This window comes from Pseudochaenichthys georgianus, chromosome 19 (genome assembly GCF_902827115.2).
Source record: "Pseudochaenichthys georgianus chromosome 19, fPseGeo1.2, whole genome shotgun sequence".
Lineage (NCBI taxonomy): Eukaryota > Metazoa > Chordata > Actinopteri > Perciformes > Channichthyidae > Pseudochaenichthys > Pseudochaenichthys georgianus.
The window spans coordinates 14717645-14742259 of NC_047521.1; the positions used below are offsets into that span (position 1 = coordinate 14717645).

Sequence of the window (24615 nt, forward strand, 5' to 3'; positions counted from 1 at the left end):
CATCAATTTGAGTACATATTGTCCCCTTGAAAACCGTTACTGAACTGATTTTGGATATTTGTACTTTGATAACCATTAATCTGCCTTCAATGTTGACAATTTTCTGGATCTTCTCGCGGATTCTTCAAGTCCCGCCAAATGATGGGTGACGTCATTGCGGGCACAGCGCTCCAGCTGCACCGTTCAGGATCCCAGCATCTGCATGTAAACCTTTATATTATACAGTCAGATGTAAACGCACGACGGCGCACACAGCAGCAAGCTCAGACAGCGATGACAGGTTAATGTTGAACGTGTCTGAGAGCTCATCTGAGGCTGGAGGATCGGTTATGTTGTATCTGTTAGAAGTTTAGGAATGAGGTGCGTCAATATGGGCGATCATATGGTCATGTAGCCAGTGGTGGAATGGGACTAAAAATCATCCCGGGACTCTCGACCGGCCCACTTCGGTACCGCTAGTAAATTGTCAACGGGGGGAGCGGGGGATGTAAAATACAAATATAATGTATAATGTCTGTGTCTTTGACATTAGCGCTGCTAGCCACCTGTGCCCTGTACTACGAAGACAGTTCAACAGACCCTGGATATGTTTGAGTAACAAACAAACTAACAACAAACTAACAAACGAGATCTCGCTAAGCGGTCCTACGACGCTGGTTATCAACTCGGTAAATCAAGCCAGGGTTTCTCTCTCCAGCTGAGAGCGCGTTCACGTCTAAGACACGAGTGGATCTGACTTTAATTACATTTGTCTCGAGTGTTTCGTCAACATAATGTGTTAAATAATACTTCTGCATACAGTCTGTGACACTGTGAGTGTTGCACGGCCAGATGAGGCTGGAGAAGATGACTCAGATAAGGAAATATATGATATATTATGATATTATATGATCGATGATCTGATTGATGATGTAATATGAATGATAAGTGCGACACGTCGGCGTCTTCTCTGCATGGCAGTTTAAACTGTATTTTCTTTATCCTGTAATATGACTTGAGAGATTTAAACTCCGCACACTGAGTGGATCTCTTTTCTATAGACGCCGGAGGCGGGCAGCGTCAGGTAAAATAAGTTATGTAGCCTTCTCAAACCTGAGCCTCACGCGCCGCCTATGGGGGATGTGCTAGTTACTTATCCGACCGGCCCACTTCGGTACCGGCCCATCGGGATTCGTCCCGATGGCCAGTCCGCCACTGCACCCAGCCCACGTAAACTGTCAACGGGGGGAGCCTCGCTGCGGGGAAACGGTGGACCTAGTGTCCCGATCGGAGTGGGAATAATAATAATAATCCGTGCATTTTATCCATTAATTTCCCCAACATTGTGGTAAAAAACCACACGTTTAATCCACGTTGGTGTACTACAACTACAAAAAGCATCGGTTTGTTTTCTCATCAGTAAATGCAGACCGGCTCAAACAAACGATTTTTAATCATCATCCTCACTCATCATTTAATGTATCATATGTTCGCCGAATTGACATGAAAGCACTAATACATGTAGTTTCATCCACTTGAGTTTATAACCACAAAAATAATCGATTTGTTTTTATATCACATCTGACGGGAAGAAATTCAGCAGCTCTCACTCCCGATTTGTAATCCTAATGTAATCATCATCTTCACCACGATCATTTATGTTTATGTCGCCGAATTGACATGAAACCACTGACAAATATGAATATACTGTAGTCAACTTCATTAAAACGTTATTAACGTGCCTAAACTCAGTAATTCACCATTTCTACGCATGACACAACACACTTTGTCCGTGTTTGGCTCTCGAAGCGTTCCCGCATTGACGTCACTTCCGGCTTCCCCCAAAACTTCAAAATGAGTGAAGGAATTTCCCCGCGATGTTCGAAATTATTGATATTTAACGAAACGGTATGGCTTTTTTTTTTTAAACTGACGGTTCGAGATTACTAGTAGCCCAATATTTCATTGCACAACAGTTGTTGGGATGGTGTCACAGGCTCTTTAAGTTGTATTACACATATCTACACTGTCTGCAAACAATGTCCCTAATTTGCTTTACAATTTGAAGTTTCATTGGGCTGCGAGGGGAGAACAAGAGATGTGGGCGGCATGAAAGGAGGGAAATGAATGTCCCTAAAATGGAAGTGAATGAATATGGGGGCTAGAGGATGTGAACAGCTGGAATGAGAGCAAGAGCAGGAGAGGGAGGAGCGTGAGTTTAAATAGAGTTGGAGCAAGATTAATGGTTGTTTAGAAGAGAACACACACACACACACACACACCACACACACACACACACACACACACACACACACACACACACACACACACACACACACACACACACACACACACACACACCACACACACACACAACACACACACCACACACACACACACACACACACACACACCCACACACACACACACACAGGTTTAAGCATTTTAAGATTCATCAATCCAATAAAAAGGACATTTATTAGTCATAAACTCCTTATCTTTTATTCCAAAACTTCAATTCATGTCAAAACTCTTCAGGAAAATTATCAGCCTTCATGGGTACAAAACAATGATGCTCATACCCTGTTGTGTTATTGCAAATCATCTTGTCAACAGGCAGCAAACGGAGACAATGTTCCCAATAAATAACCAGTACAAGGTAAAAGGAATACGAGGGATGCCCTCATGGTCTCACACACACACACGTATGTCGGCCCCTCACTTGCACTTGTAAGTGAGCTGTTTGCGGTGAAAGTGGATCCAGGCTGGAGCCGCAACAAGCCCGGTGAGGAAGCCGATGGTGGCGCCAAGACTGCAGGAAACAGGCCACGCCTAAGAGAAGAGGGGCGAGTCAGATCATTGCACTGATAGATCAAAAGGAGCTTAACTATTAAATCAATTCATCCTCTCGCCCCAGAAGCTCGTCTGCCTCAAAGAGAAACTTTTAAAGTCAAATGAAACCCCGGCGGTACAGTGGTGCCATTCAGAGTTATGCTCCAATTACCACCGTCTGCCTCCCATTTGCATTTTCCTCCAGTCATTCTGCAGAGAGCTCCCTTTGCAATTATAGTTATAATCATCTTCCTTTTTTGTCATTTAAAAAAGGAAATTGAGTTAGGTATGGTAACCGGTTTGAATTACATTTCAGAATGATGTTTCAGCTCTACGACATTCAATCACTGCTAATCAATGATGAATGGAAGGCTTTGTTGTTAACAGAGAAACCTATGCTGTAAAAAAAAAAGAGAAATGGCAGAAAACCATTAAAAAAAGATGCACCAGTTGCAGCAATTCAACATCAGGGTCAAGCTTGAATCATTTTGTAAATTCCCTGTTGTTATGAAGTCTTAAAATCTATGTCTACTTGCCAAATGTCATCTGTCTACAGGTCACGGCCAGGTTCATTAAACAGTGATGTCTGAATGTACCAATTGAATCCGAAGCATGAAGGAAAATGTTGTTCTGCTTTCTTCTCCTGTTAATTATCTCATGAACCCTCTGATTTACCTTCCGACTGCTCCTAGGGGTCCCTACTGAAATCATAATGCCTACATCTGAGATATACTATTCTCTTATTTAATATATGTTTTTTACAAAAAGAGATAATTCCACAATTCTAGATTTACTGTAATTGTGTGAACAATTTTGGTGAATCTAATATTAAGATAATAATCCCACAGTATGCATTCTGTTTATACGAGTAATTCTCCCATGTGCTGACCTGCCAGGGCCTGTCCCAGTCCAGAGGAATAGGAAAGGCTCCCACCCAGGCTCCTACCAGTGTGCAGGCCACTGTGATCTGTAGACAGGTGTCCCACACAGACATAGCCCTGGGGACGGAGACAGAGTAAATCTATGTTAGAATATTCGTAAAGAGAGATTAGCACATTAAACACGATTCATCAACACATCATTGAAGGACAGGTATCAGGGAAAAGCAGATTTTTGGCCTACCCATGCCGGCTGAACACTCGTATCCAGGCCTGGACGTTGGGGCCGAGGACGCAGAGACACCTCAGAGTGGTGAGAGAGGTCAGCAGCACAGAGAGGGAGAACGTCTCCAGGGCGGATCTGAAACACAGAGGAGAAAGTTCACAGTATCAGTGGCGGCTGCAACTAGGCAGCAGAGTTTAAGTGATACACACATAACCTGTGTTGATGCAGCAAAGTAAAGAGAACAGGATTTCATAGGAGTGAATGATGACAGGGTAAAGCCTACAGAGATCAAATAGAAATCTGTAACGTGTCATGAAAATAATCTTGTGATGTGCAAGGAATACTATTCACTTATTTGACCATTAGGCAATAGGTGTTAATGGATTGCTTGCTATGGTGCTCTCTAAAATCAGCAGCCAGCAACAAGTCCTCCTTTGCTGCCCTTTGTTTGTCTTTAAAACGTATCTCCGTCTTTTTACACACAGATATATCAGCAGTACTCACTCAATCAGCGGAGCTCCATAGAGAACCACCACCGTGTGGAAGAACAGGCACGAGAGGAAGAAGTACAGACAGGAACGAAACAACCGAGAGAGCTGCAGAAAAAAATGAACAAGCAGAGTTAAGGGGAAAATATCATCAAGTTTAACGAGTAAACATTACCGTTGATACCCAAGTATTCAATATATGATGAGAATTCCATTAACATCAGTACCATGGAAACTTAGCCTGGTGATGAAAAAGGATCCTGCATTATGCAATATGTATATCAAAAATAATAGGATAGCATCCCGAAAATAATGACAAACTTAATAACAACCTACTTATCTTGAAATAATATCATCTCCAAACACAAGACAGAGTATTTTTATAGTGTAGTCAGAGGTGGAAGAAGTACTCAGATCTTGTACCTGAGTAAAAGTAGAAGTCCCAGAGTGAAGTGAAAGTAAAGTCCTGTATATAAAATGTTACTCAAGTAAAAGTACGAGAGTATTAGCATCAAAATATACTTAAAGTTCCAAAAGTAAAACTGCTTATTATGCAAATTGGCCCATTTCAGAATAATATATCATGTGTTTTGATTATAATTATTGATCTATTAAAGTGTTATCACAGATGGTAAAAGAGCAGCTAGTTGTAATCACTTTGTATACTGCAGAGGTTTACTCCAGGTGTAACTAAAGTGCTTTTTAAGTGTTGTTTATATTTCACATTATTAATCCAAATGTGTAAAGTAACTAAAGGTACTAATAAATGTAGTGGAGTAAAAGTACACTTTTTACTTCTGAATTGAAGTGGGGAATAGGTACAAAGTAGCATACCATGGAGAAATACTTAGGTAAAGTACAAGTATATCAACATGTTATTCAACTACAGCACTTGAGTACATGTTCTTAGTTACTTCACACCTCTGACTGTATTATTGCTACTTTTACATAAATTAATAATCTCAATACTTCTTCCACCCCTTCTTAAACTCAACAGTCACCATTACAGAAAGTGAGCACCTTGTATCCCACGGTGTGCTTCTTGGCGGGCGGTGTGATGCCCAGCAGCCAGAAGATGGCAACACTGACAGCGGTCACGGCTCCGGACACCGAGTAGAGCCACAGTAGGTGAGTCCCGTACACCGAGAAGCCCGGCACCGCCGCCGCAGGTAGCACGGTGGCCATGAACACCGAGGCGGCGAGGATAGCGTGCGTGGACGCCATGGCTCTGATTTCATGGTCCCACATGACGACAAATGAAACTACCTACAACAAGAGACCTAGACAAGAGACAACATTCAAATAAAAAATACTTTAAAATGTCAATTTAGCAACGGGTTTACTGAGTAGGTTAAATCCATGGGTGAATTATTTGACCTGTCTTCCGTAAACATGGAGTTACTTCCGCTCCGACTTCACAATAAAAGTCCAACAGTATTCCAGCGCAAAAAAAAGATAACAACTGAAAGAAACAATACAAAAGATAATACTGTTTTATCTAAATATGGTTAGAATGCACCATTTAAATGTATTGGATATACCGCATGCTTGTTAAAGTATTATATTGCCCTCTCCTAACCTCTACCTTTTTTCATTTAGTTTTGTCATTAAGTATGACTTAACACTTGAGAAACGCATACTGAGAGTTTCAGAGATCGTCTTAATGATTCTGGATTATTTCTGAAATAAATTAAAAATCTAATATCAGAAAGCTGACCATATTGCTGTATCATATGTGATTTTTCCCATGAATATTACTCGATTTATTTTTTGAACAAAATCTCTGTTTCGTGTGGATCATTTGCTGTGTCAATATGCATCTGATGTTTTGTGTAAGTAAAATTAAAGAGCAGATGAAAAATAGTCACATTTTCCTAAGGGCCAATTAAAAGTATGTTGCCTAATGAAATCAAGTGTTTGTTAGAATATAATAATATGTCAAATATATCTACAGGTGAACACATTGGCTGTTGAATATATGGGAGATTGTTGCACAGTCTTCTCTAGGTTTTACATTTGATATAATATCCAATACATTAGCATCAATCAATGGATCTTATTCGTTCAAGGGCAATTTCCTATTTTAGTGGACTCTTATTTTGAAGAAAACCACCACTTTAACAATCGGAAAGGGGCCAGCGACCCTCTGTGACGGACGGGAGTATCAGCTAATGATATGTGAGATGGGCACACAGACGTAGAAACGACCGGAAGTTGACATGTTTTTGCCAAACAAAACCTGAGCTAACACTTTTATTCGGTTTTCCCCAACCTTTGACGATAAGTATCTGCTTGAAACATACATAAAGGAAACATGGTTTGTGACAAGTGTACGTATCACCCATATCGGATGCTTTTAATCTCAAATAACTTGTATATTTGCCGTAAGCGAAGGCTTGAGGTTCTTCAAGAGCTAATGCTATGTGACTGCTAGCTAACTGTTATGATGCATTTCCTCGTCGTTATGTTGGTTAACTGTCCCTTACACTTGAGAGTTATTTCTTTACATTGTTTGTTTCTTAATATTACAGGCGAGACGAAGCTCGGTAAAGTGATCACACCTGACACCTGGAAGGACGGAGCACGGAATACAACAGGTAAGTTGAGGACACAGATTCTTGGGAACTATTGTTTGTGTCTTAACTGAGTGACATATTGAGCTACATATTCCTTCATAACAACAACAAAAAACAGGCTTTACATGTTGTAGAACCATGTATTCAAGGCAGGCATTTTTAAATACTGTCTTACTCAATACTTTAGTATGAAGGCGTTTATTTAAAAATAAAGCCTTCAAGAAAGAGCCACTACATCTTACTAGTGTATTTTAAGGCTGTATCTTGCTGGCTTTATGACTTTACATAATATATACATGTAGTGCCTTCTTTGATTTGTTTATTATAACTAAATGTTATAATTTATAAATGTTTGCGTTCAGATCTCTTATGATAATAACTACTTTTATTATAGAAACAAACTTGAACCTTTTTTTTTCATTCCGATCAACGTTATTGACATTTATTTTCTTCTTTTTTTAATGTATATATATTTTAGTATTTGTTTTACTTAAGTTATTTAGAAGTTGTGATTTTAACTTCTATTTACTGTTATTTAGATGATGATGTAAATGTGGGTCCTTCTGCTTCTTTCACTTAGAGGGTGGTGGGCGAAAGCTCAATGAAAACAAGATCCTTACTTCCAAGAAAGCCAGGTGAGTAGTTTGCAAAAAGTCCATCAAACTTTGATGTTAAAATCTACATAAGCCACACAATGTCGGTTTTATTGAACACATTTAATATGTGCCTTGAACCAGTGCCACTATCTAGGCTCAAACACATATCGGTGCATCTCTAGTTATGTATCTGTTATGCATCTCCCTCTCAGGTTTGACCCGTACAGCAAGACAGGTTTTGCTACCTGCAGGATCTGCAGAAGCTCAGTTCATCAGCATGGATCACACTACTGTCAGGGCTGTGCGTACAAGAAAGGTAAAATAAACTCACTCACTTGACAGATGTTTAATAGATAACATGCATTGTCTGAAAAAGGCTAGTGGTTCTTTCTTGAGAATAACGATTGATATTTAGCTCTTTATGTATCAAGCAATGTAGATCGTACACCTCACCTGTGATCAGGTACTATTTTTTATGTGTGAAGTAGTTCCAAGACACATGATTGACAAAGAAGTATGTGGATCATTTAGAATAACTTGGACACTGTTTCTTGAAAGAGAGGTTACCAGATGGTTCCCAAAACACTACAAACGTTCACAAATTGCAACCTAACAGGGTATTTGGGATTAGGTGGGTACAGGTAGTGTGTGTCTTTCAAACAGCTGTGGGGTTTGTTTGTTTAATGTAAACATGTTGACTTAATTCTTAACAGCATGTACACTATATGCCCATTAGGGCTGCTCAATTAATCGTATTTTAATCGCGATTACGATTATGGCTTGCAACGATTACGAAAACAACGTAATCGAGATTAAACGATTATTTTTTTATTATTATTATTACTTTTTAAATGATTTTTTTGGGGGTTTTCAGTTGAATTATACTTACAGTTCAGGGTAATCAACTGTTGAAAACATAGTGTTCCAATTTTTTTCTGCAATAAATGGATGTTTTCAAAGTCAATGAATAATCACATTTAATAATCGCAATTACAATTATTGACCCAAATAATCGAGATTATGATTTTTGCCATAATCGAGCAGCCCTAATGCCCATTACTAAATGTAAAATCGACAATCTAAGCGACAAGCAGCAAAAGAGGCAAATGATATCCCTGCGGGAGATGGTGGTGACCAAAATCAGAGCGAAATGAGAATGAATCTTGGATTGATATTGATCAGGTGCACAAACTGTACTGTGTCTGCCTGATTTGCTAACAAGTTCTACATGACAACTAACTACACTGATTTGATGTCAATGATGTATTCACAACGTGCCGCCCCTTCTCCTGATCTTGCTTTTATTTTCTGTCTACATTTATTAATTCTTATTTTTAATTGATTTTCTTATGCCTGCTTCCTTTTTTGCCACTCCAGGAATCTGTGCAATGTGTGGAAAGAAAGTTTTGGACACCAAAAACTACAGACAGACATCTGTGTGACAGCGTGCCGAACAGATAACAGTACGACGAGTGAATAACAGATGTGAGGATGACACGGAAGTGTATGTTTTTGAGTAAGCTTCCACAATATCATGCTCAACATACAGCCATAACTCTTTTATGTTATTTTCCCCACCTTTTGTGAAAGAAAGAGATTTGGAGCTGGCTTTGCCCTCTTATTACAAAATATCATATAATGCCACTGGAACTATTACAGTGGCCGTACACAGGGAAGCACCTTTGTATCCAAATAAACCACCGGTCATCACCTGTTACTCTACTAGAGGCTTATAGATTTCCTTGTATATTTTAAACTCAGGCGTTATATATATTTTCTTTAAAACATAGGTTGATTTCTGTATGTGATGTATCATGTGTGGCATTTTTGATTGAATTAAAGCATTCAATATAAAGTACATTTGAAAGGAGTATTTTATACCTCTACCTGATGCATACAGGGTACACTGTTAGCCTCTTACGCACATCATACCTATATTTGTCCTGTATGCCTGTAATAATTGGTTTACTCTTCCATAATCACATTAAGAAACGGCATGCTCCGTTGTCAGATGAGATGCCCCACTTCTCCATTGCTGTCAAAGATAAAGGTTAAAGTTCACAGGTTGTCTGACAACAGGCTCCTCCTTTGATATTTAAAGGCCCTTCTCTGCCTCAGGCCTTCGACCATATGCGCACACACTTGTATTTATGTTTCATTATTGATTTATGCTGTTGCGCCACAGCACAAAAACAGCATCAGTCTCCAACTAACACACGCAATATACAGAGTAGGTCATGGTGGGATGTAGCAAATGAGTCAGAATAACCCTTTCAAAAAAAAGAAACGACTACAAGTGGATATATCATTTTTATCACTGACCTTTTGCCCCTGTTATTCTGTGGTGTGGTGCATTCAGGGACAACAGTATCCAGTTAATAGCCAACCTTAGAGCCCCAAATGTTCACGTCATTTGTAGGGTGTGTGATACTGATTCAAAGATCATGTGTATACCTGGCCGTATTCCAAGTCCTTACTAAATACTTATAGTATTCATCATGAACTATATACTGTATCTGTCAATGGTACTCAAGGAAACAATGAATCTAATGTTTGTGCACTAATGATGTAGACTTAGTCTATAATACCAGCAAAACCAATAACATTCCCATCAGCCTTAGCTGTACTTAGTGCTAATAAGCCAGTATTGACTATTTTTACATCATACACAAAAACCTTTTCTCACAAGCTTGGCAAATAAAAGCTGTTACAAAAATGTTTCCCTTCCTTCAAAATATATTTTTTCAGCCAAAATCAATCAGTGTAAATAAAGGTTATTTGACTAAATCAGTACATCTCTTACATCCTTTTGGACAGCTCTCTCTTATCGACACAAAGTAACGCTGACAACTTTAGTAATGTTTTCTTCATTTTATTAACGCAATGAATCTGCCAAATACATGCAGCATTGGTCATCTTTTTTTTTCAGTACATCATTTCTTCTATACTTTGGACAGCAGATATAATAATTAGTATCTTTATAAATGTTATATATTACAAAGACTTGATAAATGTATCAATAAATGACACATAAATAATTTGATGTTTAAAATCAACAAATTCTAAATATCATAATAAAGCAAGAAAGGGTATAAGAGTAACAGCTAAAGCACCAATGATATTTCAAATGAAAAACAGATAACATCTTAATTTCTGACATTTTATCAGGTTTCATACTTTATAACAATATTGCCATGTAAGACTAAAATATCTACCAAAGGCCAAGAATGTGAGTCTTACATTTCCTATTGTGTTCACAGTGATGGATTTCTACAGCAGGACTGAAAACTATCAGGCGTCAGTGTATAGAGGCGAGCTCCAGAGATCCTGCATCAAACCGCAGCTTGTGTTTCCTGCTCGTGGTTTGTAAATAAAAATAAACAAGTCAGATTAGAATCCAAAGATACGTCTAGAGCTTTCCGTGTGTTACAAAGGCCCGGGAGTGAATGACGTCTGTTAGGTGCTGCGTGAAAGAGTCAGGAACTCCTCCCGGGTTTTGGGGTCCTCCAGGTAAATCCCCAACATGGTGCTCGTCACTGTGCGGCTGTTCATCTTCTGCACACCACGCATGACCATACACATGTGCCTGAAAACACACACATGTCACAATCAGATTTGCAGCTACAGCATTGAGGAGAGACTTATACCTTAAAAATGTGTATAAGTGGAAGAGCTGTTTCTGATTTCATTATGCTGATAATTGTGTGTGTGTGTGTGTGTGTGTGTGTGTGTGTGTGTGTGTGTGTGTGTGTGTGTGTGTGTGTGTGTGTGTGTGTGTGTGTGTGTGTGTGTGTGTGTGTGTGTGTGTGTGTGTGTGTGTGTGTGTGTGTGTGTGTGTGTGTGTGTGTGTGTGTGTGTGTGTGTGTGTGTGTGTGTGTGTGTGTGTGTGTGTGTGTGTGTGTGTGTGTGTGTGTGTGTGTGTGCTTACGATGCTTCAATAACCACAGCTACACCTTTTGGCTGCAGAGCCTCTGATATTCCCACAGCAATCTGCTTGGTAAGACGCTCTTGAACTGAAACAATAACATATATGTAAACATCATGACACCAGATGCATTCAAATTATTCGGTAAACTACAAGAAAAGTGCTGTATGTATTGCATATTTCTTTGGGAGCTTACCTTGAAGCCTACGACTGAAGATCTCTACAATCCTGCAGAAAGCAAAAAGAAGAGGACTGATTACAGATCAGGCGTAATAATGATTCATCGTTTGATAAACACAGAGTGGAGCCTCTACTCTGGCTGTCTAACTGTACAGACCCTACATCTGTGAATGATTCACCCTACAGAACTCTCTGAATCTGTAGTGCAAGACTCAACTGCAAGCTTTTCTAACCCAACAACACTGTTGCTGGGTTTGTATATTCAGAGATGGTGTGATATTTTAGGAAAGGGAGAAAGAAGGTGACCGACAGAGAGGCTGTGATAATAACTGGTGATTCCCACAGGTCTGAAGGGATTTTCTCATGGCTCGAGAGCGGATAGAGTTCAGACTTGTGTCTGATGAGGGGACTGGATGATGGCCACTGGGCTTAGACTTAATCCTCCAGGTCAATGCGCTGAAATAACAGAAGAACGCAGCCAGCCTGCAGTAACACCAGAAACTGTGTGTGTGTGTGTGTGTGTGTGTGTGTGTGTGTGTGTGTGTGTGTGTGTGTGTGTGTGTGTGTGTGTGTGTGTGTGTGTGTGTGTGTGTGTGTGTGTGTGTGTGTGTGTGTGTGTGTGTGTGTGTGTGTGTGTGTGTGTGTGTGTGTGTGTGTGTGTGTGTGTGTGACCTTGCCAGCTTGCTCAGTCCCACCACTTTTTTGTTGGGAATGTACCCGATGTGGACCTATAGAGAGAGATGACAGCCAGTGAGTGCAGGGGTCACATAATCAGATCAAAGGATGGCAAATATTAGCAATTACAATGTTGACTTAGAAACCCAATTTAATGATGATCCAATATTTGCTGTTAACCCACTAACACTCCACATGCTTTGTCTTACCTTGCCAAAAAATGGCACCAGGTGATGTTCGCACAGTGAAAACACGTCTATGTTTTTCACAATCACCATCTCATCATGGTCTTCGTCAAATATGGCGTTGTTTAAGATGTCTGGGGACACAAACACACAGGTTTGAAAGAATATCCACTTAAATATCAATTTTAGAAAATCTTGTTTTTCCCACCAGCAGTCCAATTTTATTCAAACGCCTATACTGCATTATCAGATACGTGAATTACTAGACTTTTGGAACTTCTGGTGTAGAGAAAACTCCTAAACCCTAAATCAAATAAGGTGCAAAACTCTTACTCTGTGTAGCCTACAATTGAATGCAATCAAATGAAAATGTTCCCATCACAAACTACAGCTTTTTCCAGGTGGAATCAACAAAACTGCATTTCAGGGTGTTGTATTTGCAGTGCACTTTTCTCATTAGTAAGATAAAAACAAGACCATACTACATTGGTGACTGTGTACCACCCTGCATCCTCATGAGAGAAAAGCCCCCCCCACAGAAGGACCTGTTGATTCACCTTCGATGGTCTCGTGGTAGCCCTTGGTGAGGAACTGCATTGCCTTGGCGGCGCGCTGCGGCGTGCGCAGCAGCCCCTGCCGGTCGGTGTCCTCCCCCAGCTCCCGGAGGATGCTCGTGTAGGCGGCCTCGAGCGCAGGTAAGCGGGACTGGTCCTCGTCCTTTTTGCGGGACGTCTCGTGCTTGCGGTGCACGACGGACTTCTTGCTGTCGATGAGGAGGTCGCTGAAGCTGTTGTTGCTGTGGAACTCCTCCACGGTGTCGTTGACCTTTACGTTGCAGTGGCCGTTCATGTTGGAGTTGTTTAGTTGGTGTGTTTAACTCTGGAAACAGAGAGCTGAGAAGAGTCCTGGAGTTGAGACACCGTGCCGGTCTGGAGAGATAGTCCTGGAGTTGAGATACCGTGCCGGTCTGGAGAGATAGTCCTGTTCCCAGTGCTCACCGTGTTTATAAAGCCCAAACAGGGTGCCTCGTGTGCATCGTTCGTCAAGGTGCCGCACGTCATAACATTAGTTTCGTCAGCAGGGTGAATGTCATCACAGAAAGCCCCCCCCCCCCTATTGAAACCCATCGGACATGTAACTGACTTTTGTTCATCACTTGACAAATCATCATTTGCTCTCATTATCTTTCTTTACTGGAAATCAGACAGACCTCTTTCTGACTGCACGCTCATGACTTCACGTGGAGCTCAGGCATTATTTATTTACAGTTATGCTAATTATGTTTATTTTCAATTTAACCTAGAAAAAGCTTAGTTTACAGCTGTGTAATACTGCGTATATGAAATTATATACAATCAATAAATAAAAAGCAAAATCCAGGTATATTAGACAAATCATTGATCAGTATTGTCTGAACATTTAAAAAAATACTATATTCTTATAGTAGGCCTACTACTACTAATAATTCTTATTCGTAGCCTATTGGTGTGCATGCTATTTGAATGATGATAGAGATTCAATATTTGTATGGTCTTATAATGTGTAGCTAACTGTTTCCATTATCAATCAAGATTTGTTACGTTTATATCGTCAATCAATCACAATTTCTCAGAACCTATAAGGTCACAAATGTCTTGTTTTGTTAGACCAATGGTTCAAACCCCAAAGATGTTCCAGGTAAAAAAAAGAAGCCAATCATTATTTTGGAAAAGCCAGAAGAGTCTTTTGATTCATAAATTAACTCAACATTTTGAATTTTGAATGTTCAAAACATGATCTTCATTCAACAGAAGACACGCTGATGCTTTACCAAAGCGCACATGACTACTGTTCATGAGGACCCTAAGAACAAGTTGACAGGAAGTCTGTGGTGTCTGTGCAGAGTGCACATTCTCAAAACAAAAAATATTGCTGCACAATACATTTTACGCTCATCAATATTTCTTTCTAAAATTGTAGGAACTCCCAAATCAAACACACTATAGTTGAAGAAATGTTGCTGCACATTCATGAGGCTTATTCAGTTTTGCTGATAGGTTCATCATTTGAACTATCAATGTCATTGTGAGACCTTCAAGTAACATGAACGGTGTGCTAAGTGTTATTCCACATTGTGATGAATATCCATTTCCATTGCCTTTTAAAATATTTAATTTAAAGGACTTATGTGTGTTTAAACATTTTGGGATAATATGGAAAGCCCTGCAAGGGATACAAATGACCATTTTTCCCTTAACATGCCATGGATGAAATATGGATGTACCCGTTCCCAGGACCCTTATTGTAAGAGATTGGTTAGGGCTATCTTCCCAGTTCAAACACAAGAGAGTGAAGGGAGTTGGATGTGTCAAATGCCGTTTGAATGGTAAAAATCAATTCAACCTCTGTTGAGATATGAATGTCTAATGTCTCAAAAATGTCTTCCTGAAAAATGTGAGGAAACAGTAGGCGCATTCTCACCGCAGTACTTTTCCCACAAAGGTTAATGAGAACTTAGTTCATGCGAACTCTTTAGTTCTCATCAGCGCCATATAGACTGAGAGTTACGACATCTCCGTTCACTCCAATGGACCACTTTTTTACAGCAATGGCGGATCGTGGAGCCTCTCAATCGTTCCCCGGAAGTTAGCGCCAAGGCTAGCAGAGCTGTGGAGTTGCAGCACAATAGACCGTTCGTGACGGACTTTTAAAGGTAAGAAGAAGTTTAAAGATTTATATTGCGGATATTATCAGTACATCTGATTCAAATTAACATGTGTATTAAAGGATGTCAGTGGATTATCCCTAAATTAGTAGATTTAGGGAACGTTTACAGATAACAGATTAAGCTAGCATACCGAAGCAAGTTAGCAACACACGTTGAACAGCCTTTTAATTGTAAATTCCGTTCTCTTAATGTCATTTCGTCCAACGTTGTTGAATTAGAGAAGAGGGGCTTCTAAACGGGATTGTATGTGGGGGTGGAGGGAGTTAAATATTAGATAAATATAACTTTGGTGCGTGTAAGAGTGAGTGTTTTTAGCAGAGCCATATTTGTGTCCTTGTGATTATGTTGATTATTACCTGTCTGTATAATGTTGCAGCTCAGCTGATTCTGGATTGATGGCAAAGGGAGAGGGACTTAAGTGAGAGTGAAAACACAAGGTAAGTTTAATACTACTGTTTTATATAAGTAAGCATACTAAACATGTATTATATCACTGTATTATATAAGTAATCTTGTTAGTAACCTACTGTATGGCAGGTGGAGGGACAGTGATGTTACAGGTGGAGGAGCAAGACTGCAAACTCACAAGACAGAGAAATCAAAGTTTGTTCTCCAGAGAAGAGGTTGGAAATGGCAACAAAATAAAACTTGAGAGCTGTAACCAAGACAACTGTAACAACATGAGTAGAGAGCCACCAAGGTTTTTCAAGTCCCTCTCTTACTCCATTTTGCCAACCCAAACTTCCAGATACATGACAGGACACCTTGCTTGTTTTTGTTGTTTGCGCTCCTCTGGCGAGAGACAGCAAGCGCATTTCGTGGCATCTGCAGGCAGTGGCAAGTCCTTCCGGCATATGCCACAGAGGCCACTACTCTGTGGTAGCTGTGGCAAGTCCTTCCGGCATATGCCACAGATGCCACAACTTGCCGAGGCATCTGCCGCTGCTCAACGGGAGTTGCCACAAGATGCCAGAGTAAGAGAAGGTTTACTGTAGCTGCCACTCGCCTTCCGTGGAAAATGCAGCTATTTAAACCCGTATTTATCGTGTAAAATGTCGCTGTTTAGGCATGACTTTATCGAACTGATCTGTACACAGGACTGATGTGCGATCTCTATTTTTCAAAAAGATTTTCATCATTTCTATTCAATTTTACTTGAAGCATGGTTTGCTAAAATAAACAAACGTGCCATATTTATGATGAAATATTGGCGAGTGAGGGTTGCAACGCCCTTGGCAATTGTCGCTTCTTGAGGGGAGTTTCCACTGCTTGCTACGATAAACCAGGTATATGACTAGTAAAGACAAATAATTAACAAATAAATATCTGTATGGACACAGCAACTTGTACACTGGTGTTATTAGACTTGGCTACAGACTTAGGGCAGCTGTAACTGATTGCAGTTGCCACTGCTAGTGAGATGCTAAGGTTAGTATGAAGGAGGTCCTTGATATATTTCCATTAGGCAAATGACTTATATTTGCCCCATACCTTCAGCAGCAGCAGGCCATTCACTTTGATTTGATCCAGTTATGAAATGTCATCATTTCGACAATAAAGAAATGCTACATAAACGTTATCTTGCATGTTTTATCGAACCATCTCCGTTTCTAACTTTCAATATTTAAAAAGAGATCTCTCTCTCATCTGCGTGCGGGGGCGGGGCCTCACAGACATGCTGCTGCGCTGTGCACACAGTTCTGCCGGTAATGAATATTAAGATACATTTTGTGAGGAAATTTTTCCACCAATAATTCCAATAAGTATTCCAAAATGTATTAAATTCATCTTTACGAAAGTAACTGTATTCGGATTAGTTGTTTTTCAAATGTAACGCAAGCTGAATACAGTTAGCCTACTTGGTATTTGTATTCTGATTACGTAACGACCTTACATGTATTCCGTTACAACCCAACCCTGTGTACAGATCATCAGTCCTGTGTACAGATCAGTTCGATAAAGTCATGCCAAAACAGCGACATTTTACACGATAAATACGGGTTTAAATAGCTGCATTTGCCACGGAAGGTGAGTGGCAGCTACCGTAAACGTTCTCTTACTCTGGCATCCTGTGGCAACTCCCGTTGAGCAGCGGCAGATGCCTCGGCAAGTTGTGGCATATGCCGGAAGGACTTGCCACTGCCTGCAGATGCCACGAAATGAGCCAGGCCCTACTGCCTCTGGCTGGGTGCTGGCAGATGGAGGGCAGTGATCCCTTCCCTTCTTCCCTCAATCTTTGAGACTAATGTAAGTAGAAGACATGGCACTGTACATTTTCGAACATTTAAAATATTATACCACTTAAAAATAAGAAATATTACTTTTGTTACTAACAGTTCATACTTATTATACCTGTGTCACCTTTCACACTATAGCTGTTGTAGAGGCTAAGCCAACACTTTAAGCCTCTGAGGATCCGCTTGGTGTGTGTAATTGACGCACACAAGTTTTCTGCCGAATAAAGGTCAGAAACAAAGTTTCCAGTTTGAAACAGTCCATTTATTTCCATTTGACTGGTTTCCATTTACTTGCTTCTTTCCATATTCACCACACGATATTACTGTTTACACAATACCTTTGCTTTGCTTGTAATCCCGTGTTTGTGTGCGTGTTCTCCGTGTGTGTGCTCCTTGTGTGTGTGTTCCGTGTGTGCTCCTTGTGTGTGTGTTCAAAAACTGTATGGGCCTTCTGGCGGAACCTCTCCCCAACACACATAGGTTCCTACCTTTATACCCACAGTTAATTGGCTCCTACAGCTGTGATCATGAGCTATGGGCTTTGTAGATACAGGTCCCGCTGTGAATCGTGGTGCAGGGGCCCTTCTCTTTTTGACCACAGGGCGATGCACGAAGATGGTGGGTATAGCCTCTGCTCTCAGCCTAGTCTTGCCCTTTTTTCTCTTGACAAACTGGTCTGCATCAACATGTGCCTGCGGAGTGACTTGAGGTTACTTCACACACAGAACAACTCAGTTTTGTCTGCCCACATACATATTCCATAGTGGTTGAATACACAGTATTAGGACACACTTTATACTTACTGGACATGTTATACTCATTACATACTGTATATAAAATATGACCAAGAATGTGAGACAACTTTATAGAAATTCATATCACATCTGTTACTGATGCCATTTGTCATACTTTGTTAAACTCACAAATAATAAAGTTCCATAACTTCAGTTGGGAAAAAAGACCACACCTTATCTCCCCAAGGCAATTTCCCATCCAACAGGTGTGCTATATAGGTGTGTATAACCCTTTCTCCTGTCTGTTACTCCCTCTTTCAGCACAAGAACCAGAGGGTGATTCAATGGAGCCTGAATACCTGCACTGAGACCCTCACCCTGCACCCTGAGTCTCAACTCTGTGTTTTTCAAGCCTTTCCCTGTTTTTTTGTATTAAACAAAACATTAAGCTTTCCCAATGGTGTGGTTTTCGTTTGGTGAAAAAGTGCAAATGCAGTGTTTGTATATAATTACATCACATATTTTTGTGCTGTTGGTCGTGAAATTGCTCCTGCTGACTTGAGCCAGCCATTTTTTCCTCCGCTCTGTGTCAGTGGGGAAGCCGTACATTCGTACTCCTTTCTCTGAGCGATTGGAGCATCCCCAGGCAGCACAGCAAACCATGGTGGCGACTAGGAGGCAGCACAGCAAACCAGGACAACACGGAGGAAAAGGCACCGACAAACTGCATTATATGCTATCCAATGTTTATTGAACTCCATGTATTTGCAATGGATGTTCCTAAAACAACACATTTAACATCATCATAATCATCATATGCTGCTGCTGCTGCTGCTAGTCCTTTGATAGTCACCTGTCGGTCTCCTGTCCTTTCTGAAAGCCATAAAGAGGACATTAGTCATTTAGATAACTTGCGTCCTCAATTACCAGGGGATTACTGAAACTACCATGAATTTAAGAAAATGGTAGAAATGAATCTAATCTGAATTTTAAAGCATTACTTTAGATCCCCTCCCTCTAAATGTATCAATAAACATTAGAAAGTGATGCTCCTGACTACCATACAAGTTTAAGAAGATAATATTGGTTTTAAAGAATTCAAAGCTATAAATAAACAGCAACAGGCTCTTTAACCAAGGCACTGTTAGTAACATATAAACTAGTTGTTCACACTAATCCTAATATTATTACTTAATATTAGCAAATTCTATTTTATTTTTTAAAACATATTGATGTAAATACATACACATATTGATTTGTTGTATAAATATTGCAAATCAAAACCTTTATTCACTAATGATTACCAAAAATCGTAGTTCTATCTCCTGTTATCAATGCATTCACATTGCCCGCCATGAACTTCCGGGGAACGATCCTCGTCTACATGAACCACGTGACGATAACCGTTTTTGGACTTCCGTTGTCGTAACTCTTCTATTATATGGCTCTGATCAGCGCCATATAGACTGAGAGTTACGACATCTCCGTTCACTCCAATGGACCACTTTTTGCGTTTCTGCGCTAGGCTAATGCTAATGCGAGGATAATAAAATGGCGGCTTCACAAAACCTTTTGGGAGTTTTACGGGGCGGGGTTTGCAATCCGCCCAGCCAATCAGACATAGGAACCTTTTTCTCCCACTAAAGTCCCTGCTCTCTATCAAGAGGCGCATTCACACCGCAGTACTTTTCCCACAAAGGTTCATGAGAACTCTTTTGTCGCGTTCACACCAAAAAGAGCCGGTACTAAAATTAGTTCATTAGAACCTTTTGACCCCCTTTTCAGTCCCTGCTAGAGAGCAGGGACTTTCGTGGGAGAAAAAGGTTCCTATGTCTGATTGGCTGATTGCAAACCATGCCCTGTAAAACTCCCAAAAAGTTTTGTGAAGCCGCCATTTTATTATCCTTGCATTAGCATTATTAGCATTAGCCCAGCGCAGAAACGCAGAGAGACTAACTTATGGAAACACAAAATAAAACATGGGAGCGGTGAAGATGAGGAGGTGTCGGCATTCTGGCGATTTACTCGAAAGGCCAGTCCCCAACTCCGGGGACTTCCGGCCGGGGACTTTGGGTGGCAGTATACACCGTGAAGTGGTTTGCGGCCTGTCAGTAAACCCAAAGCAAAAGAAGAAGTGACGTCAGCGGCTTAATTTGCCTAATCCTCCCTCAGTGACTTATTCCGGTGTGAACGCGATGATCTGTACTTAGTTCATGAGAACTAAAGAGTTCTCATGAACTAAGTTCTCAAAAATCTTTGTGGGAAAAGTACTACGGTGTGAATGCGCCTAAGGACGGAAAAGGGGGTGAAAAGGTTCTCATTAACTAATTTGAGTTCCGGCTCTCTTTGGTGTGAACGCAACATTTCGGAACTATATCGGAACTACAGTGGGAAAAGTACTGCGGTGTGAACGCGCCTATTGGCTCACTACCATCCATCCATCCATTTCTCCCGCTTATCTGTGGTCGGGTCGCGGGGGTAGCAGTTCCAGCAGAGAGCCCCAAACTTTCTTTTCCCTGGCAACATCAACCAGCTCTGACTGGGGGATCCCAAGGCGCTCCCAGGCCAGCGAAGAGATATAATCCCTCCGCCTGGTCCTAGGTCTACCCCTTGGTCTCTTCCCAGCTGGACGTGCCTGGAACACCTCCCTAGGGAGGCGCCCAGGTGGCATCCTAACTAGGTGCCCGAACCACCTCAACTGGCTCCTTTCGACGCGAAGGAGGAGCGGCTCAACTCTGAGTCCCTCCCTGATGACCGAACTTCTCACCTTATCCCTAAGGGAGACACCAGCCACCCTGCGGAGAAAACCCATCTCGGCCGCTTGTATCCGCGATCTCGTTCTTTTGGTCATGACCCATCCTTCATGAACATAGGTGAGGGTAGGAACGAAAATGGCCCGGTAGACAGAGAGCTTTGCCTTCTGGCTCAGCTCCCTTTTCGTCACAACGGTGCGGTAAAGCGACTGCAGTACCGCTCCCGCTGCTCCGATTCTCCGGCCCATCTCACGCTCCATTGTTCCCTCACTCGAGAACAAGACCCCGAGATACTTGAACTCCTTCACTTGGGGTAAGTACTCATTCCCTACTTGGAGTGGACAGTCCATCGGTTTCCTGCTGAGAACCATGGCCTCAGATTTGGAGGTGCTGATCCTCATCCCAGCTGCTTCACACTCGGTTGTGAACCGATCCAGTGAGTGCTGAAGGTCGCAGACCGATGAGGCCATTAGAACCACATCATCTGCAAAAAGCAGTGGTGCAATCCTTAGTCCACCGAACTGCAGACCCCCTCCCCCACGACTACGCCTCGAAATCCGATCCATGTATATTACAAACAGGATTGGTGACAAAGCGCAGCCCTGGCGGAGGCCAACCCTCACCGGAAATGGGTCCAACTTACTGCCGAGAACCCGGACACAGCTCTCGCTTTTCGAGTACAGAGATTGGATGGCCCTGAGTAGAGACCCCCTCACCCCATACTCCCGCAGCACCTCCCACAGTAACTCCCTGGGATCTCGGTCATACGCCTTCTCCAAGTCTACAAAACACATGTAGACCGGATAAGCGTACTCCCAGGCCCCCTCCAGGATCCTTGCGAGAGTAAAAAGCTGATCCGTCGTTCCACGACCAGGACGGAATCCGCATTGTTCCTCCTCAATCTGAGGTTCGACAATCGGCCTGACCCTCCTTTCGAGTACCTTGGAGTAAACTTTCCCGGGGAGGCTGAGTAGTGTGATGCCTCTGTAATTGGCACACACCCTCTGATCCCCCTTTTTAAAAAGGGGAACCACCACCCCGGTCTGCCACTCCTTCGGTACTGTTTCCGACTTCCACGCAACGTTGATGAGACGTGTCAACCATGACAGTCCCTTAACACCCAGAGCCTTCAGCATTTCCGGGGCGGATCTCATCCACCCCCGGGGCTTTGCCACTGTGGAGTTGTTTGACGACCTCAGTGACCTCCCCCCGGGAGATTGGTGTTGATCCCCCGTCATACTCCAGCTCTGCCTCTAACATAGAGGGCGGAGTTGTCGGGTTCAGGAGTTCCTCAAAGTGTTCCTTCCAACGCCCTAACACTCCATCAGTTGAGGTCAACAACGTCCCATCCTTACTGTACACAGCTTGGATGGTTCCCTGCTTCCCCCTCCTGAGGTGTCGGACAGTTTTTCAGAACAACTTTGGTGCCGCCCGAAAGTCCTTCTCCATGTCTTCTCCGAACTTCTCCCACACCCGCTGCTTTGCCTCGGCCACGGATGAGGCTGCTGCCCTTCGGGCCTGTCGGTACCTTGCAACTGCCTCGGGAGTCCCCCGGGATAACAAATCCCTGAAGGCCTCCTTCTTCAGTCGGACGGCTTCCCTGACCACCGGTGTCCACCAGGAGGTTCAAGGGTTACCGCCCCTTGAGGCACCTAGGACCTTGAGACCACAGCTCCCCGCCGCGGCTTCGGCAATAGAGGCTTTGAACACCGACCACTCTGGTTCAATGTCCCCAACCTCCACAGGAATGCCCGAAAAGCTCCGCCGGAGGTGTGAGTTGAAGGCCTCCTGAACTTGGGCCTCCTCCAGACGTTCCCAGTTCACCCGAACTACACGTTTGGGCTTACCAGGTCTATCCAGAGGCTTCCCCCGCCACTCGACCCAACTCACCACCAGATGGTGATCAGTTGACAACTCCGCCCCTCTCTTTACCCGAGTGTCCAAAACATACAGCCTCAGGTCCGATGATACGATAACGAAATCGATCATGGACCTTCTGCCTAGGGTGCTCTGGTACCACGTACACTTATGAGCATCCTTATGTTCGAACATGGTGTTTGTTATGGCCAATCCATGACTAGCACAGAAGTCCAGTAACAAACCACCACTCCGGTTCAGATCAGGGGGGCCGTTCCTCCCAATCACGCCCCTCCAAGTGTCTCCATCATTGCCCACATGTGCGTTGAAGTCTCACAGCAAGATTAAAGAGTCCCCTTCAGGAGCCCCATACAGGACTCTTTCCAGGGTCTACAAGAAGGCTGTATACTCTGAACTGCTGTTGGGTGCATAAGCACACACAACAGTCAGAGTTTTCCCCCCTATAACCTGCAGGCGTAGGGAGTCGACCCTCTCGTCCACTGGGGTAAACTCCAACAACGAAGCACCTAACCGGGGCCTTGTGAGTATCCCCACACCCGCCCGGCGCCGCACACCTTGAGCAACTCCGGAGAAGAATAGAGTCCAACCCCTATCCAGAAGTAAGGTTCCAGAGCCGACGCTGTGCGTAGAGGTGAGCCCAACCAGATCCAACTGGTAACGCTCCACCTCCCGCACAAGCTCCGGCTCCTTCCCCCCCAGAGAGGTGACGTTCCACGTCCCCAAAGCCAGCTTCTGTCGCCCGGGTCTGGTCCGTCGAGACCCTCCGCATTCACTGCCACCCTTCTGGCAGCGCACCCGACCCCATCGATGTTTCCCGTAGGTGGTGGGCCCGCGGGACGGAGAAGCGGAGGTGTTGCCCATGTTGCCTTTTCGGGCTGGGCCCGGCCGGGCTCTGTGGCAAGCCCGGCCACCAGACGCTCGCCGACGAGTCCTCCTTCTGGGCCTGGCTCCAGAAAGGGACCCCGGGCTTCCTCCGGGCCGGGTATCCTCACTTCTTGTGTCGTCTTTCATGAGGTCTTTTGAACCAATCATTACATCTGAAACAATTTGTCAGTGACGGCGTGCTTACTGCTATTAACGGGGGATAATCGGTTCTCTCAGCAAACACGAACAATTGTGCTGCTGAGCTCATGACACCCTGAGCTCCTTAATGTCCATGATGGCTCAGAGCTGCCCTCCTCCTGCCTGTCGTGTGTACTTACTATGGAGGTTTACAGTTCATCAATTGAATTGTTTCAATCCAAAATAGGTCACCTGATCAGAAATTGTTCTTAGTCAAATAGGATTCATTCATGTTTTTACAGTTACAGCGAACATTTTGGTCATGCTGTCAGGTTTGGATAAACATCTAATTTAGTCCTTCACTTCTAAATGCTCACAAAAAGTGTACTTTTTTACTAAATGAGTCAGCTTGTTCCAGACATTGAATATTTAATAATAATTATATTTTTTAATAATATCTAATATTGGTTTAGATAATTAGATTTGGATTTCTGCTCAGTGTTTGGAGGAAGTCATGTTTTTCAAATAAGTTGAAAAACAATGTCTTATATTACAAAAACCTCACTGTAAATAGATTTGTAAATTTGAGTTTGAAGTATTTGTGAAATATTCCCACTCTAAAAATAAAGTTTATTCGGGAATAAATCTATTCAACAGCTAATGTGATGATAACATGACCTAACATTTAAATGTATAAGCACTACTTGTACCTTAGCGCCACTATTATATTGAATACTTCCTCCTAATACATTATAAAACGTAAA

At 42.4% G+C, this 24615-nt stretch overlaps 3 protein-coding genes across 3 annotated transcripts; 1 reads left to right on the plus strand and 2 right to left on the minus strand.

Moving 5' to 3' along the window:
• Positions 1-2454: 2454 nt before the first annotated feature.
• LOC117464466 (phosphatidylinositol-glycan biosynthesis class F protein-like) lies at positions 2455-5806 on the minus strand. The gene is made up of 5 exons (XM_034106918.2): positions 5424-5806; positions 4420-4511; positions 3934-4050; positions 3701-3809; positions 2455-2811 (listed from the first exon to the last, which is right to left on the minus strand). Exons 1-5 carry the CDS (start codon positions 5649-5651, stop codon positions 2698-2700), a joined length of 660 nt encoding a protein of 219 aa, XP_033962809.1. The 5' UTR covers positions 5652-5806; the 3' UTR covers positions 2455-2697.
• A 766-nt stretch (positions 5807-6572) lies between these two features.
• Positions 6573-9433, plus strand: cript (cysteine-rich PDZ-binding protein). Its single transcript, XM_034106924.2, has 5 exons — positions 6573-6733; positions 6935-7000; positions 7560-7614; positions 7788-7891; positions 8953-9433. Exons 1-5 carry the CDS (start codon positions 6718-6720, stop codon positions 9015-9017), a joined length of 306 nt encoding a protein of 101 aa, XP_033962815.1. The 5' UTR covers positions 6573-6717; the 3' UTR covers positions 9018-9433.
• Positions 9434-11022: 1589 nt separating this feature from the next.
• Positions 11023-13500, minus strand: gch2 (GTP cyclohydrolase 2). Its single transcript, XM_034106917.2, has 6 exons — positions 13098-13500; positions 12565-12674; positions 12353-12408; positions 11697-11728; positions 11504-11588; positions 11023-11161 (listed from the first exon to the last, which is right to left on the minus strand). The coding sequence occupies exons 1-6, from the start codon at positions 13387-13389 to the stop codon at positions 11032-11034; spliced, it is 705 nt and encodes a 234-aa protein (XP_033962808.1). The 5' UTR covers positions 13390-13500; the 3' UTR covers positions 11023-11031.
• Between the last annotated feature and the right edge of the window lie 11115 nt (positions 13501-24615).